The sequence below is a fragment of the Plecotus auritus genome (assembly GCF_963455305.1).
Source record: "Plecotus auritus genome assembly, chromosome: 2".
Classification (NCBI taxonomy): domain Eukaryota; kingdom Metazoa; phylum Chordata; class Mammalia; order Chiroptera; family Vespertilionidae; genus Plecotus; species Plecotus auritus.
This window is the reverse complement of record NC_137771.1, coordinates 145,924,068-145,942,689: the sequence shown is the minus strand read 5'-3', so window position 1 is coordinate 145,942,689 and position 18,622 is coordinate 145,924,068. Positions and strand designations below refer to the sequence as shown.

The 18,622-nt window shown below is 39.5% G+C and overlaps 1 protein-coding gene across 10 annotated transcripts in view; it reads right to left on the bottom strand.

Annotated features, from left to right (window-relative positions):
• ABI3BP (ABI family member 3 binding protein) overlaps positions 1-18,622 on the bottom strand; it is a 265,345-nt gene that overhangs the window by 1,858 nt on the left and 244,865 nt on the right. For all 10 annotated transcript variants that reach the window (XM_080656581.1, XM_080656584.1, XM_080656576.1 and 7 more), the window contains 4 exons: positions 3,926-4,005; positions 3,107-3,136; positions 2,346-2,507; positions 636-758 (listed from right to left, as the gene is read on the bottom strand). In XM_080656581.1, coding sequence (XP_080512707.1) covers positions 636-758; positions 2,346-2,507; positions 3,107-3,136; positions 3,926-4,005 — 395 coding nt within the window. The remainder of the gene's footprint in view (positions 1-635; positions 759-2,345; positions 2,508-3,106; positions 3,137-3,925; positions 4,006-18,622) is intronic.

The following is an 18,622-nucleotide window of genomic DNA, read 5'->3' as shown; positions in this document are numbered from 1 at the left end:
GACCAGTCAAATGATTTAAGGTATCTAATGAACTTCTTGGTGATTCCCAAGTAATATGGACATTTAATTTACCCTCTCCTACCTTGTCTGTACAACAAGTAAATTAATTTTCATCTTTTTAATCTTCATTAAGCAGCTTAGTGCTAATGTGTCCTCAGCATTACCTTGGTTATTCATTTTTTAACATAATTGTTTTATTTTAACTGAACTTATATAATGAAGGCAAATAGTACTGTTTTTCCATTTGTGGTAGTCTGTCTTTAAAATTTTTTTAAGGGAATAAAAAAATGCCTATGTGCTCAATATTGACAAAAAACATAAAGGTAATATATGAATGATTTAAGTTTAGGAAACATTGCTCTTTTATTCAGGTTTCCTTGAAGTAGAATACATTTGTCTGTATGTAGCTTTCCTTGGTCTTAAGGAATAGAGTCTTAGGGGCTGGGAGGAAAGTTGAGAAACTTTCATTAAAGTCTTCATACTAAGTAAGGCCTTTTAACAGTTTTTTCTTTCTAGCTAGATAATTATAACAGTGCTAGCATAGAATTATTTTTAACGTGATTGCTTTCCTCAGCTTGAATTCTTTTTGGGTCAATTTATAAAACCTTGCTTTTGAGGAGGCTCAGAAAACATACCTTCTTTTGTGGGTAACTGCTCAGAAGTCAGTTGCTGTCCTGTGCGTCCATCTAAAAACGAGTCCACAAATTGGCAGTGATCTTCTCCATGGCCTCTCTGATCGCCTATGTTATAAAATTTTCCTGAAGAACCAAAAATTAAAAGGATCATAAAATGTTACTTTCTTTGATATGAGACAATGTATATATATAAAAGCCTAAGCAACTGGACGACTGGCTGGTAGCTATGACGTGCACTAACCACCAGGGGGCAGATGCTCAACGCAGGAGCTGCCCCCTGGTGGTTAGTGCGCTCCCATAGTGGGAGCACCAGATGCTGGGCTCATGGCTGGTGAGCACAGCTGTGGTGGCACGAGCCTCTCCTGTCTCCCTGGCAGCTTGCTACCAAGTTGCGGCAGTAGGCTCAGAGGGGCGGGGATGAGCGGGAGCTGCGCAGCACCCAGCCTGGGCTCCTCCCCAGCCACCTGCCCTGCAGGGATAGGGCCAAAACCGGCAGTCTGACATCTCCCAAGGCGTCCCGGATTGCAAGAGGGTGCAGGCCAGGCTGAGGGACCCCACCAGTGCATGGATGTACCAGGCCTCTAGCTCTGAAATAATCACATTGTTCCAAATAATCATTCTTTCCTGATCTTGTACTTTCCCCTACTTTTGCCCTAGTTCAAGCCATCAGCGTCCTTTGACTGAACTATGAAATGGTCTCCCAGCTGATATTCCTGTTTTTCATTTTGTCTCTCTATTCTTCCTCCCTTCCTCTCATATCCTGCATGTTTTAAAAATGCTACTCAGATGTTACTCCCATAAATCTCTCCAGCAACCTCTAATTGTACTCAGAAGAAAACCCAAAGTCTCACATGATTTCACACCTGCCTGCCTTGTCTTCCTCTTACTAAGCCTCAGCCACACCAGTGGAACTGACTATGCATGTTCTGCCACAGGCCTTTGAGTTTCTCTTCCTCCATTTCTGCTTTCCCCAAGATCCTTACTTGGTTAGTGCCTTCTCGTAGTTTTCCTCCTAGCACAGTGTTATCTTTTCAGAGAGGCTTTTCCTAACACTTCTAATTAAAGGAGCTTCCATTCAGCTGTTTTGTTCCACTCTTTTTTTTTCAAAGCACTACAACTAGATTGTAAGCTACAAGAAGGCTTGTTTGCTGTTTTGTTCCTAGCACCTAGAACAATGTCTGAATAAAGCAGATACTACTTGTTGAATAATTGAACAAATGTCTATCTTTCTAAGCCTTATTTAAAATTTTTATTGTAGGAGTATAGAAGAGAAAATAAGCTGCTGAGTCTGAAGCAAGGGGTTACATAGCCTTTCCAACCAGTTGTTGTAATCTTGATCTTGTCGTTAACAAACTTAAAATTTGATTGTCATATTCCTCCCAGGAGTACTATTAGATACACCCATTTTATTATCAGTAAGGTTTTTAATCCTTGGTTGGCTGTAACAAAATTGAGCTTAAATGTGGCTAGTGTCTTTACATTCAAGTTTGCCATGATGGTACTGTTCAAATTGCATTTTCATTGTTTACCTTCTATTGGCATGTCTCAAATCCTCGTTTTCTAGGCTATTTCAATAACATCTTGCTCAAAAAGAAAAATTGTATTTACATCAGACCTTAGTTTCTGTCCAAAGAAAAGGCCAAGTTTTACAGAATGCTGCAAAGCATTCCCTGAAAGACAAGACTCAAAACAGCAGGTAGTCTTGCTTACCTGCCAGGGAGTCGCTCAGGTAAATCTTGTATCTAAGAGAGTTGCATAGCTGCACCCCTACAAACTTTTTATACCAAGTCCTTTTGACATACTGTTTGCCTTTACATTCTGAGTAAGAGTCTGAATCAAAGGGTCTTTCTGTCCAGATGGCATCTCTTCCTCCTGCATCAAGAAAACATAAGATTTGAGTTTAGTATCTGATTTTGGTGCTGAAGAGCTGTCCTAAAAGCTTTAAAAAAACAAACAAACAAAAATAGTTTGCCAAGTTCACTGTCAACTTGCTGACAGCTGGTTTTCTCCAATGCTAAATATTGGAGCCATAAATATTATAGGAGTTTAAACACATAAGGCCCCACTTAAGTTCCTGTCAATAGTGATAAAACTGTAGAGGTGTGTTTTTAGGTGTTGAATAGCCTTTGCAGTGCTAGACGTAGACAGCATCCTGAGGGAATTCAGGGTTGTTTTGTGTTGCAGCATATACAATTTAAACAGCTGCTCTAATGTGACTTGCTATTAAAAGTGGAAATGAGGGTATTATATCTTGACAGTTATTATACAAAAAAATTGGTACATGAATGAAAGCAAGCTTCAAAATATCCAACTTGTTCCTAAAACATCATAGACTTCTGATGAAACTGAGTGTTCTGGATACTCATTCACATCTGATGGATATCATCATGACTTACATTCCGCCATGTCTGTGTAAGTTGAATCAGTTTAGAAAAGCATGTAGTTATGTTCACATCGAGACAGGTACTTACCAGAAACTGGCTCGCTCACTCTCGGATCCGCTGAGGAGAAATAGCAACAAAGTCAGAAGTTATTAAGTAAGTAGGTCTCAGTGTTCCAGTGGTACAGTGAAGAAGGTGGGTGCTTACAGTAAAGAAATTTTACCCACAAAATAGTTTATTCTTTCTAAAATGGAATTGGAAAGTATGTGGGTGTTGTTTTGGAAATTGTTCTCAATTGGAAATCTTCTGCCAGATAGTCAGCTGTATCTTTTATTTGTGATTTGAGTAGTTAGACATCTTCATTGCTGTTTTAGCTTTCACTTGCATTTTAAAAGCTTCCTCTTTTAGTTTCATATAAAAATTACTGATGATAAAGTCACCAACACGCCATGAACTGCAGTTGGTGTAAAATTATACAAATGATGCTGTGAGTATATATGTATCTCATTAGGGAATTGGAGCTTAGAAGGTCACAAAAGAGAATTTTACAGTTGCTTATCATAAAACAAACGTATCAAATGAGTTTCCTTTCTAGATGTATGGCTCAGCATGTCTGATATTTTGATTCTAGGCATTGATGCTGGCATACAGAAGACCATTAATTCACTAGATTTTTGAGTATAGATTAAACATTTTTCTTTTAAACTGATATACCTAACTTTTTTCTTACATCAAAATATATGAGGAAAAACGTAAGTGGTCTTTCCTTATGGGCATCTTCCACAATTGGTTTTGTTCCATAGGTGATTTTTGGAAATTCAAGAAACTATACATAGTGTTTGGCTGGGTTTCAGACAAGCTCCCTATTGCAAAACATTGTAGCCCTTTACATCCTGTTGATGTGATTACCTGATTCAGTACTGAATGCCACTGTGTTGCTGGGTGGGCCTTCCCCAAGTGGGTTTTTTGGTTTCACCTGGAATTCATAGCTGTGTAGGGGGGAAATGAAAATAAAATAGTAATATATTCTTCAGGGGGAGACAACATTCCCTTGTTATACCAATATCCTTCCTGAATCTGTTTTGAATGGACATGTTCTAGAAGCACGAGGAAAGGAAAAACAAAACATTGAATCTCACTTTCTAAACAGCTTGTGTAATGCTTTGTATAAGAACAGGGTTAAGTTAATAAAATAGTTGTCTTTTTAAAGTCCAAATTAGTAGAACTATCTGGGAAAGTTGGTAATGGATATATAGGAAAGAGGTATGTGGTAGACCTAGGCTAATTCCAGCAACAAGGACCCTCAGTTTTCTCTAGATGTTTCAACTACTTCCTGGGGGGAAAGAAGTAGGGAGATCCCTTTATATTCCTTTTATCCCAACCCTCAAAGCCTTAGACTTAGGCAGTGTTCCTCTTTGTGGGGTTTGCACTACCTATGTCGGTATCACATAGCAGCAGCTGTGGGGAAAGTTTGTTTTAAATGCAGACTTCTTGCTCCATCCTATCTACTGAATCAAATTTTTGAGGGGATCCAGGTAGGAATTTACATTTGACATTTAAAAACTATTAGACTAAGCTATGGAAACAAATGCACATGGAAAAAGTTCTTTACAAGGACTTCCTGGTTGTGTTTCCTGGAACTCAGGTCTTCAGAGGACCACAGGAAGCCACAGCATCTCCAGAACAGGGACATGGAAGTGTCACGTCTTGAAGAGCATGGGCACAAAGGCAGACTTTTCTCTCCTCTGCAAACCAGATTCATGTGGGCTAGGCTCTTAGTTTTTATGTTAAAAATCAAAACAGGCCTGACCGGATGGCTCGGTTGGAACATCAGCCCATACACCAAAACAGATTGCAGGTTCAATCTCTGGTCAGGGTGCATATGGGAGGCAACAGAAGGATCTTTCTCTTTCTCTTCCTCTCCTTACCTCTCTCTAAAATTAATAAATAAATCCTCTGGTGAGGATAAAAAAAACACCCAAATAAACCCAGATCTTTAGGAGTTATATGTTTGATTATATCCTTAAGAAGTACACATTAAATTGCTATGCAATAACTGAGAAATGTAATTCATAGAATACTTAAGCAGAGCACATCCTTTTAAGAAATTTAAATAGTAAAACTAGTTTCCATTTGCTTAAAACTATGTGTTTTGGGTGCCGGAAAGTATTTTGGATACAAAATCAATTTGAGTCAGCTGATAGTATGGTGAGTCTCAAATTTGTATAGGCTTTTGGTAGATAATTCCCATTTTTTGAAAAGTTTGTAACTGAATAAGAATGCAGAACATACAAAAGGAAGATATTTTATAAATAAGTGAAAAACAGAAGGATGACAGTATTAATACACACTGCTAGAATCCTTAAGACAGACTCTAGCATTACGACAATGGCAACCCCTTTAGGGGTGCTTACTATATATCAGACACATTAATCATTCTGTGTATATAAAGTAACACACAAACCCTAAGAGATCAATGTTATGCCATTTTTTCAGTTAAGAATGATGAGGCTCTTAACCATTGTTCTGTCCACTTTTACAAACTTTGTGAAATGAGGATAAAAATTTACAGGGTTGCCCTAGCCGGTTTTGCTCAGTGGATAGAGCATTGGCCTGCGGACTGAAGAGTCCCGGGTTTGAGTCCTGTCTGCACATGCCCGGGTTGTGGGCTCGGTCTCCAGTAGAGGGCATGCAGCAGGCAGCCGATCAATGATTCTCTCTCATCATTGATGTTTCTATCTCTCCCTCTCCCTTCCTCTCTGAAATAAACAATAATATGTTAAAAAAAATCTACAGGGTTTTTACTGAGAGACTGCACATCAAAACATTTTGTAACCTAATCAACTGATATAAGATGCCATTATCATTTGCAATAAGAGAATGCCAATATAAAACCACATGTCACTCATTTAAATAAATTGCATATACATAGGGAGTTTGGGCATGGAATATTTTCTAGAGATGAGATTCTTGCTCAGAAGCCTGATGACCTTAAAACAAAAACAAACCAGTATGATGAACTGATAATGGAAAAAAGAAACCACAGGCATTTGGACTTCGATTCAAGTGGGCAATGCATCCCACATTCCAGGCCACTGCCAAAAGCCCTGTGCTTTGGCTAACTGATTGCTGGAGCCATCTCCTTGCTTTTTATCTTGCAGTTATTTATACTTCAGCTCTATGTGTAGTGTGGCCACAAATACTCCTAAGAAACTTTGTTTTTTTGCCAACATTTTGTGATACTTGACAAGTTTTGAAGAAATCATTTTAAACTAAATTTAATTAACAGCATGGGACTAAAAGGTACATATTTTTGGCAGATTAAATCCGATATAAAGAGAAAATATTGAAGTGGCAAAGTTTTTCCCAAGAAGCACATTATATCACAAGATCTATGACATTGTAGGTCAATATTGATTATACATAGGAAATAAGCATAGGATGCTATATTAAAAAGTTATAAAGCACAATAAAGTTATTTAATGCTTTGAAGAAGATTTGGAAGATCAAGGTAAGGAAGTTTTACAAATACATGAACAAAAAGTCAGAAATGAAAAGTGAGAGAAAATAAGAAAATAGGATTATTTCAGGGGATACAATACCTAAGTATTTTGTTCTAGAAGAGATAGGGAAAAAGGAGGATAGAAAATTATCCTGGAAATTATGTAATTTTTCAGAACTGAAAGATATGGTTTGCAGATTACAAAGGCCCAATGTACACCCAGAAAAATGAAAAAAAAAAAAAAAAACAAACACATACACACACCAAAAAACAACTATTCAAAGCACAAACGATGCAAAATTTCAGAGTATTGGGGTAAAGACACAATTTTTAAGTTTCTGAGAAGAAAATAGGTCCCATTCAAAGAACCCAGAATCAGAATAACATTTGACTTCCTAACAGCACTGGAAGTTAGAAAATAATGGAACAATGTCTTCAAAAATCTTCATTGTACCCTAAACTCCATGTCTAGCTTAGCTAAATGATAGTATTAGAGTAAAACAAGGATATTTTCAGATATGCGAAGACTCAAAAATATTATCTTCCTTAAGCTTTTCCCAAGATGTATTTCTCAAGAAGTGCCACAATGCCAGGGAGTAAACAAAGAAGGGAGGTAGGAGATGTACGAATTAGGTTATTCAACATAGGAGAGAGCCAAAAGATGATGATGTTGAGGAATTCCAGGAGATGTTGCCATAAAAAAGTACATGGAACATATACACTGAGTGGCCAGATTATTATGATCTCTGAACACATAAAAATCTGGCCACTCGGTGTGTGTGTGTGTGTGTGTGTGTGTGTATCCTATATAATAAAAGAGTAATATGCAAATTGACCATCACTTCAACACACAAAGATGGCCGCCACAAGATGGCCAGCAGGGGAGGGCAGTTGGGAGGGATCAGGCCAGCAGGGGAGGGCAGTTGTGAGGGACCGGGCCTGCAAGGGAGGGCAGTTAGGGGCAATCAAGCCTGCAGGGGAGGGCAGTTAGGGGTGACCAGGCTGGCAGAGGAGGGAAGTTGGGGGCAACTGGGCCTGCAGGAAAGGGCAGTTGGGGGGCACCCAGGCCTGCAGGGGAGAGCAGTTGCAGGGGGGATCAGGCCTGCAGGGGAGGGCAGTTATGGGCAATCAGGCTGGCAGGGGAGCAGTTAGGCATCAATCAGGCTGGCAGGGGAGTGGTTAGGGGGTGATCAGGCTGGCAGGCAGAAGCAGTTAGGGGCAATCAGGAAGGCAGGCAGGCGAGCAGTTGGGAGCCAGCAGTCCTGGGTTGTGAGAGGGATGTCTGACTGCCTGTTTAGGTCCGATCCTGGTAGGATCGGGCAGTCGGACATCCCTTGAGGGGTCCCAGATTGGAGAGGGTGCAGGCTGAGGGACACCCCCCCCCCCCGTGCACGAATTTCGTGCACCGGGCCTCTAGTGTGTGTATATATATTATACACACACACACACACACACACACACACACACACACACACACTAGAGGCCCCGTGCATAATTTCACGCATGGGTGGGGTCCGGCCAGCCTGGCAGGGGGAGGGGACATGGGTGGTTGGCCAGCCTGCCTGCTGGTCGAACTCCTGGTCGAGGGGATATTTTGCATATTAGCCTTTTATTATATAGGATATACACTGAGTGGCCAGATTATGATGTGTTCAGAGATCATAATGATCTGGCCACTCAGTGTAGATGACTTGAGCATTTGATCATTCTGAGAAATGGTCAGTCTAGAAATATGGATTTAATTGACAAAAGAAATAGCTAAACTAATTGAAAATTGCAGAGGTGACTAAGATGGTGACATACGAGGCTTCTGAACTCCCCTGCTCCTACAGACACATCAAATGTATAGCTCCACACAGAGCAATTCCTAATGAAAGTGATCCAGAAACTAGCTGAACAGCTCCTACACATTGGGCAAATGACAGAACACCCACCCACATCAAAATGCCTAGGAAAGGCTGAGACACTTGACAGAACCCCCTGCCACAGGACCATACAATCAGGAGCAGACCCACAACTACCAGCTTTTCCTGAGGAGCAAAGGGTTTGGACCCCAAATCTAGTATCTGGATTTTGCCAACATTTGTGATACTTTTTCCAACTTCTAAGACTCTCTAAATACCCATCTCTGAAAACCAATGGGGATTGTGTCTATGAGACCTTTAAGAATATAGCAAACAAAACCCAGTTATTCACAAATGCATTGAGCACTCCCCTCCCGGGATTAGAGCAAAGGAAGCAGGCAAAAACTCCCACATACTTTAAAGGCTACCTGAGGATGAGGTTTCTAACTTCAGCACACATCTAGTGATTGGCTGCAATCCTCTCCAGAGACAGGAACAGCAAACACCTTTCCTGCCCTCTCTCTTCAGCCCACTCCAACAACAAAACCAAGTTACTAGTGTCTCCCTGGAAGGAATTTTTACAAATGGGTGGCACTCCAGCTTTTGTGGCTGCCCCCAGAGTACCTGGCTCTGAGAGCCAATGGGGCTTGTATTCCTCAGCCCCACAATACTATATCAAATGAAGGAGTTCTTAACAGGTGCAGGAGTATTCCCTCCTCCCCACAGCTATATCTGGGCCCACCAGAGAGGAAGCAGGCAAAAACACCCATCTCCCAGTGTTTCCCTAGAAGGGGCTTAACTACATAATTGCCCAGCTACTATCTGAGGGTCCAGTTTATAATCAGCCTGCATCTAAATGCTGACTGTCATTCTCACTTTTGGGACACTGACAGGTTTTGGCACACCCTCAACTCCTGAAGCCTCTAAGAACAAGGATGGTGGCTTGGACACTCTCAGAGGCTTGGGAGACAACTAGAAGCTTGGCTGGACTGATCAGAGTGGTTCACTTTTATAACAGGAATAGTCTATCATGACTGGAGAGGTGGCTGTTTTATCTCATGTTTAGAGATCACCAAAGAGAATCAAAGAAAATGAAGAAACAGGAATATGGTCCAAACAACAACAAAACCAAGAAAAATCTCCAGAAACAGATCTTAATGAAATGAACATAAGTTATTTACCTGATAGGATGTTCAAAATAACAATTGCAAATATGTTCACCAAGGCCAGGAGAACAATGCATGAACAAAATGAGAATGTCAACTAAGAAAAGAGTAAAATGTACAAAACAGAAAACATATAGCTGAAGAATACAATAGCTGAACTGAAAAAAAAAATCATTAGAGTTTAAAAGTAGACTAAATGAAGTAGAAGAAAAGATCAGCAAACCTCACAGGGCACTGGAATTTACCAATCAAAGGAATAAAAAGGGAAAAAGAAAGAAAAAGAGAGAAGATAGCTTAAGGGACATAGGAGACATAAGCAGATCATGATATGCATTATAGGGGTTCCAGAAGGAGATGAGAGAAAGGGGCAAAAAGCGTATTTAAAGAAATAATAGCTGAAAACGTCCCTAACGTGGGGTAAGAATGAGACATCCAGATCCAGGAAGTCCAGATCTCCAAATATAGGTAATCCAAACAGATCCACACCAAGACATTATTTTAAACTAGAGGCCTGGCACATGAAATTCATGCGCGGGTACGGTCCCTAGGCCTGTCCTGCGATCAGGGCCATCTTCCCCAGCTGCCCGCAGCCTGCCCCACCCCCCCCACCACCCACCCCCAGTTCCCTGTTTGTCATCGGGTGATCGGAGCCTGCCGGCCAGGGGGAAGAACCGAGAGGTTGGCCATTCCGCCCACTCACTGGTCCCGCCCATGCCACAGGTTGCCCTCTATGTGTGGGACAACTGGTGGGGTGGGGGCATTGGCCTGGCACCACTCGCGTCCCCCACCACCCACCCCTGGTTCCCCGTTTGCCAATGGGCGATCGGAACCTGCTGGCCAGGGAAAGGGACCAAGAAGTGGTCAGTGCACCTCATAGTGACTGGTCTAGTGGTTGATCTGGTCATTTTGCCGTTAGGGTCAATTTGCATATTACCCTTTTATTAAATAGGATAGAGGCCCAGATAGGGTGGGGGCCGGCCTGCTTGCCCTGATTAGGGCCCCTGATTGGGGTGGGGCCCCCCACTGGGGGGTGGGGCCAGCTGGGGTTAAGGGCTGTGGCAGTTTGCAGGCCAGCCATGCCCCGGATCGGGGTTGGGGGTCCCTGCTGGAGGGCGGGGCGGCCAGGGTAAGGGCAGCAGTTGTTCAGGTCTCTGGTCGTTTTGCTGTTTCGGTCACTGGGCTTTTATTGTATGGGATTGTCCAATGCTGTAGACCAGGAGGGAATCTTAGAAGCAGCAAGAGAAAATACCTCGTTATATACAAGGGAACTCTCGTAAGACTATTAGATTTCTCAGCAGAAGCTTTCAGGTCAGAAGGGAGTGGCATGATATACTCAAAGTGCTGAAATAAAAAACTACCTGGCAAAGTTGTCTTTCAGAATTGAAGGAAAAAGAAAGAATTTCCCAAACAAAAGCTACACCAACACCAACCTTACAAGAAGAGATAAAGAGTTTTTGAAGCTGAAACTAAACAATGCTAAATTAATGAGAGGAAAACATGAAAATATATAACTCATTGGTTTAAAGTAAATATATAGTAAAATTCAGAATATCCTAGTGTTGTAATTTGGTGGGTAAATTACATAACTAATACAAAGATGAAAAAAGTATCAAAGATAACTATACCACAATAACTTAATAATGGATGTACAATGTAAAAAGATTTAAATTGTGTCATCAAAAGTAAAATGTGAAGAGGAGAATGCAAAAATGTAGAGCTTTTGTATGCATTTGAAGTTATTATCTGTGGAGAGTGGCTACAGCGTTTGGACAGGTTCAAGCCTCAGACTAATGAGAAGCTTGAAACTGTCCAAATGCGTAGGCGCTCTCCACAATTATCAGCTTAAAACAGACTGTTATAAATAGAAGATGTTTTATGTAAGCCTTGTGATAACACAAAGTTATAACCTATAGTAGATACATAAAAGATAAAGAGAAAGAAATAAATGCAGAGGACTACAGAAAATCATCAAATCACAAAGGAAGAGATCAAGAGAGAAAAATAGGAACAAAAGAATTGCAAAACAGCCAGAAACAGTGAACAAAATAGCAATAGTTCATACCTATTAACAATTACTTTAAATGTATATGGATTAATTAAACATAGAGTAGTTTAGTGGACAAAAAAACCAAGACCCAAGTATATACTGCCTATAACAGCTTTAAGAACACAGACTAAAAATGAAGGGATGAAAAAAGATATGTCATGAAAATGGAACCCAAACAAAGCAGGGGCACCTAAAATTATATCAGACAAAATAGATTTTAAGCCAAAGACTGTAATAAGAGACAAAGAAGATGATTGTATAATGACAAATGTGTCACTTCATCAAGAATATATAACACTTGTAAATATTTATGCACCCAACATAGGAGCACTTTAATATATAAAGCAAATGTTAACAGATCTGAAGGGAAAAACAGACAGCAATTGGGGGGTGGGGTGCAAAGAATTTCAATACCTCACTTATAACAATGGATAGACCATACAGACAGAAAATTAATAAGGAAACATTAAACTTAAACTGTATGTTATGTCAAGTGGGCCTAACAAATATGTACAGAACATTGCACCTGAGAAGAACAGAATATACATTGTTTTCAGGCACACATGGAACATTCTTCAGGATAGATCATATGTTAGGCCACAAAACGAAATAGTCTTAATAAGTTTAAAAAAAAAAATCAAATCAAGCATACTTTCTGACTACAATGGTAGGAAACTAGAAATCAATTACAAGAAAAAAAACCTGGAAAATTCACAAATATGTGGAGATTAAAAAACATGCTACTACTGCCAATGGGGCAAAGAAGAAATCAAGAATAAGAAAAAATATTTAGAGAAATGAAAATGGAAATACAACATACCAAAATTTATGGGATTCAGAAAAAAGCAATTTGAAGAGGAAATTTTATAGAGATAGATGCCTACGTTAAGGAAAAAGATGTCAACTATCCTAACTTAACAGCTCAAGGAACTAGAAAAAAGAACAAATTAAGCCCAAAGTTAGTAGGAGAAAGGAAATAACAAAGCTCAGAGCAGAAATAAATAAAATAGAGACCAGGAAAAAAAATCAATGAAACTAAGAACTGTTTTTTAGAAAAGATAAAATTGACAAACTTTTAGCTAGAATAAGAGAAAAGACTCAAAATCAGAAATGAAACAAGAGACATTACAACTGATACCACAGAAATATAAAGAATCATAAGTGACTACTATAACAATTATATTCCAACAAATTGAATAAGGTATATGTACAAAAAAAGAGAACTATCTAGAAACATACAACCTACCAAGCCTGAATCATAGATAATCTGAATAGACCAGTTACTACCAATGAAATTGAAATAGTAATAAAAAACCTTCCAACAAAGTAAAGCCCAGGACCAGATGATCTTCCTGGTGAATTCTATCAAATATTTAAAGGAGAATTAATGTTAATCCTTCTCAAACTCTTCCAATAAGCTGAAGAGGAGGGGACACTCTCAAACTCATTTTACAAAGCCAGCATTATCCTGACACTAAAGCCAGAGAAGGACACGCAAGAAAATAAAATTATAGGCCAATATCCTTGATGAACACAGATGCAAAAATTCTCAACAAAATATTGGCAAACCAGGTTCAACAATACATTAAAAGGATCAAACAACATGATCAAGAGGGATTCATTCCAGGGATGCAAAGATGGTTCAACATTCACAAATAAGTGTGATACACCAACTTAACACAATGACAGATAAAAATTATATGATTACATAATCTCAATAGATGCAGAAAATATTTGACAAAATTCAACATCTTTTCATGATAAAAACTCTAAACAAAGTTGGTATAGAGGGAACATACCTCAACATAATAAAGGCCATATATGATACACTACAGCTAATATCATACTCAACAATGAAATGCTGAAAGCTTTTCTTCTAGATCAGGAACAAGATAAGGATGCCCACTCTCACCACTTTACTCAACACAGTACTGAAAGTCTTAGCCATAGCAATCAGACAAGATAAAAGGCATCTAAATTTGAAAGAAAAAAGTAAAATTGGTTTTTATTTGCAGATGTCAGGATACCATATATAGGAAACCCTAAAAATATCACCAAAAAAACTTAGAACTAATAAATTCACTAATGTTGCAGAACATTAATGTTTTTATACACTAACAATGAACTATCAGAAGGAGAAATTAAGAAAACAATCCCATTTACAACAGCATAAAAAATAAAATATTTAGGAATAGTCCTGGCCGGTGTGACTTAGTAGTTGAGCATCAACCCATAAATCAGGAGGCCACGGTTCGATTCCCATCAGGGTACATGCCTGGGTTGTGGGCTTGATACTGATAGGGGCCATGCAAGAGGCAGCCAAGTGATGTTTTACTCATATTGATGTTTCTCACCCCCTATTCCTTCCTCTCTCTAAAAATCAGTAAAAAAAAATATATTTTATTGATTTTTTACAGAGAAGAAGTGAGAGGGCTAGAGAGCTAGAAACATTGATAAGAGAGAAACATCCATCAGCTGCCTCCTGCACACCCCCTACTGGGGATGTGCCCGCAACCAAGGTACATGCCCTTGACCAGAATTGAACCTGGGACCCTTCCGTTCACAGGCCGATGCTCTATCCACTGAGCCAAACCGGTTAGGGCAGTAAAGAAATATTTTAAAAATATTTAGGAATAAATTTATCCAAGGAGGTGAAAGATCTGCACAGTGAAAATTCTAAGACATTGATTAAATAAACTGAAGACACAAATAAATGGAAATATATTCCATGTTCATGGATTAGAATAATTAATATTGTCAAAATATTCCTATTACCTAAAGCAATCTATAGATTCAATGCAATTTTTATCAAAATTGGAATGGCATTTTTGAAAATATAGAACACACAATTCTGAAATTTGTATGGAAGCACAAAAGACCCTAAATAAGCAAAGCAATCTTGAGAAAGAAGAACAAAGCTGGAGGCATCACACTTCCTGATTTCAAACTATATTATAAAACTATAGTAACAAAACAGTATGGTACTGGCATAAAGACAGACGCATAAATCAATGGAACAGAACAGAAACCTCAGAAATAAACCCACATGTATATAGCCAATTAACGTATGACAAAGAAATCAAGAATATATAAAAAGAGAAAGGATAGTCTCTTCAAAAAATGGTGTTGGGAAAATTGGACAGATACATGCAAAAGAATGAAACTGGACCACTACCTTACATTACAATAAATAACTAACTCAAAATGGATTAAAAACGTGACCATAAGACCTGAAAACATAAAACTCCTAGAAGAAAACATAGGCTCCTTAATATTGGTCTTGATGATGATTTTTGGATTTAATGCCAAAAGCAAAGACATCAAATAAAAAGTGGGACTACATCAAACAAAAATCTCTGCACAGCAAGGAAACCATCAACAAAATGAAAAGGCATCCTACAGAATGGGAGAAAATATTTGCAAACCATGTACCCAATAATGGATTATCCAAAATATATAGGAAACTCATACAACTCAGTAACAAAAAAGCAAATAAATTAAAAAATGGGCAAATCACCTGAATAGACATTTTTTCTAAAGAAGACATACAGATGGCCAACAGGTACATACAAAGGTGCTCAGCATCAGTAATCACCAGAGAAATGCAAATAAAAATCACAATGAGATATCACCTCACACCTGTTAGGTTGTCTATTAACAAAAAGAGATGACAAATGCTGGTGAGGATGTGGAGTAAAGTGAACCCTTGTATATTGCTTATGGGATGAAATTGGTACAGCCACCCTGGAAAACAGTATGGATCTAGAAATCCCACCTCTGGATATATATCCAAAGGAAATGAAATCATTACCTCGAAGAGATATTTGTACTATAATGTTCATAGCAGCATTATTCAGTGGCCACAATATGGAAACAACTTAAGTGTCTGTTGCTGGATGAATGGATAAAGAAAATGTGTTGTATGTATATAATGGAATATTATTCAGCCTTAAACATGAAGGAAATCACCCTGGCTGGTGTTGCTAAGTGGTTAGAGCATAGGCCCATGCACCGAAGGGTCATGGGTTTGATTCCTGATCAAGGGCATGTACCTGAGTTGCAGGTTTGATCCCAGACCCATCAGGGCACATGAGGGAGGTAGCCAATTGATGTGTCTCTCTCACACTGATGTTTCTCTCTCTCTCTCTCTCCCCCTTCCTCCCTCTCTCCCTCCATTCTCCTCCCTTCCTCCCTCCCTCCCACTCGGTGATGATTAACAAAAATAACAACAAACCCCACACACACAAAAGAAGGAAATACTATATTTGCAATAATGGGTTGGACCTGGAGGGCATTAAGCTAAGTGACATAAGGCAAACAGAAAAAGACAAACACTGCACAGTATCACTTATATGTGGAATCTTAAAAAAAAAAAAAAAAAAAAAGTCAAACTCACAGAAACAGAGTAGAAAAGTGGTTGCCAGGGGCTGGGGATAGGGGAAATAGAGCTTGTAAAAGGTTATAAACTTTTAGTCATGCAATGAATAAGGCCTAAGGATGTAATATATAATTTGGACTATAGTTGCAAACATTTTATTGTATAATTGAAATATGCTAAGAGAGCAAAGTTTAAATGTAACCACCCTCCCCCCTGCCCAGTTACATATACTTGGTGCTGGATGTGTTAATTAACTTGATGTGTGTGTATGTGTGTATGTGGGAAGAATCCTTTCACTATACATATAAAATCACCACATTGAGTACTTTATCTTTACAAATGTATTTGTCAGTTATACCTCAATAAAGCTGAAAAAATAATTGAAAAGATTTGCTCCTGGGAAACAATTTAAGACTAGAAATGAGCTGCTTTGTAACATTTGAGTTTAAAACCATGTACATAGATTTCTGATAAAAATGAAAATTAAATTTAAAAAACCATTGATAAGACCTGTTTAATCAACACGAATATCTGAATGGGATGCAGTCCAGATGACAACTGTAGTCAAACCTTTGGGCCTCGTAGAGGACAAGCCCAGCAAGTACCCCCTGGCAGATGCCCTGCCTGGTCCCCTGGGTAGGGATGGATCCAAACAAAAATACTCTTCCCAAGTCTCCTGTCGGAGCAGTGAGGCGCTATGGTGGAGGTCAAGCCAGAGAGACTGTGCTCACGGCTGCACTGCTGTGGGACTTCCGGGTAAGTTATTTAACCGCTATGAGCCTCAATTTCCTCCTATAGAAAAATGAGGGTAATCATGTTACTTGTGACCAACTACAGCCTCTAAAGCAGTGGTTCTCAACCTTTCTAATACCCCGACCCTTTAATACAGTTCCTCATGTTGTGGTGACCCCCAACCATAAAATCATTTTCGTTGCTACTTCATAACTGTAATTTTGCTACTGTTATGAATCGTAATGTAAATATCTGTGTTTTCCGATGGTCTTAGGCTCTACGCTGCTGTAGAAAGGTCGCGGCATTAGAAAGGTTGAGAACCAACCACTGCAGTCTAAAGGGTAGAAAAGTGTGAGTTTTTTTGTGAGGATTAAATGAGATAATAGATTCCAACGGGTCTGGTACGTAGTGGGTCTACATATTCTCTGGTATTAAGCTCCAATTTTTATCCCAGAGGAGCGGGAATAATAAAGAAGAGGGGAGAGTTTGAGAATAACTGAAAATCAGCATAAGCATTAAATATTAATTTTTAGAAAAGTAAAAAACTAGGGTTTCAAATAGTGGGAATTCGTAGGGCAAAACTGTCAGAGACAGGGATGTTCCAGCCTAGAGGATCCAGCCTGAGAATACTCTTCAGGTCTGGCTACGGCAGACACTTCTGCCACCTCCTGCCTCCCTTTTTTATTCCTCTCTATAACCGTTTCCCTTAATATATAGCTGAGCTATACTTTTCATTAGCGGACGAATTTTCTATATACTTCCATTGATTTAAAAAGCTGGTTTTCACTCTAACAAAAGCCTCATAAAACCTCAAGCAACCTGCTTTTTATATAGAAAGGCTACTCCTAGCTGTTTGTTTGAATTGTTTGGTTAGCTAATTTTATCCTTAGTGTAGTCTTGAAGTATCTGAGCCTCATTCAGGTGAGGCATCAGTCAGGGAGAGAGAAAAAAGTGGAATAAGAGGAAAAAGAGTAAGGGGCGCTCAAACAGGGAAAGAGAAACCCAGCCGATCAGTTCTCCAAGGACACTGCAGGCTTACAGTAAGCATTTCTAGATTCCTACCACCTGCAGGTATGCAGACCCGGGAACACAGCTGAGGAGCAAAAGGACAGAGCTGTGGGGACTTAGAGGGCAAAGTAAGTCCCAATCAGGGACAGAGTGGAGAGGAGCTGGGTACCAGCGGGCATCAGGTGCCAATTAGCTGCCTGGTGTGCCCTCAGGGACGTTTCTCGTGTCTCCCATTTCTGTGGGGGACATAATGTAAGACCTGGGCTGCACTCTAATTACAGTGTTGCTGTGAGTTTCTGACACCCCTCTACTAACTACTAAAAAATTGAAAGTGAAAACTGGTAAGAATACGGTGATGTGAAAAGAAGGATTGATTAGTCTCTATAGACTAGTGGAGTTCTATGCTTTTAGCTGTCCTTTTTGCTCAAAGAAAAGTTGCACAAGTGACCTATATTTCTTCCTTCTCTAATGAAGAAGCAGTGTTTTGCTGCCCACACCTACAATGAAACTAAATAAAATGTCTAAGGCTCTGGCAGCTTATTTTACTCCTCTCTACCCAGCCCAGGAGAAGAGATGCTGAAAGTTCAACACAGGGTCTGCAGAGACCAGAATTTCACAAAAACACCACAAAGGACATAATGGCTCTTCCATATGCCTGCTTCATTCAGCCAGATTTACAGTTTATAAGTTGCTGCCTCTGTTCCCGTTTACTTTTAGTGCCAAAATTTTATTAAATCAAACAACATAAACAATAGTCCCAAACCATCTTTGCTGTCAGCTGCAGGAAACTTTGGCTGGTTTCAGCCTGAGAGAAGAACTGTTCTCCAACGAGCCCCCTCCCCGCCGAAGCCACAGAGGACAGTAGACGTACTTGAGCAGGTTAGTGAACTTGATTTATTTAATTACCAGACAGAGTGCGTTTTCCATAG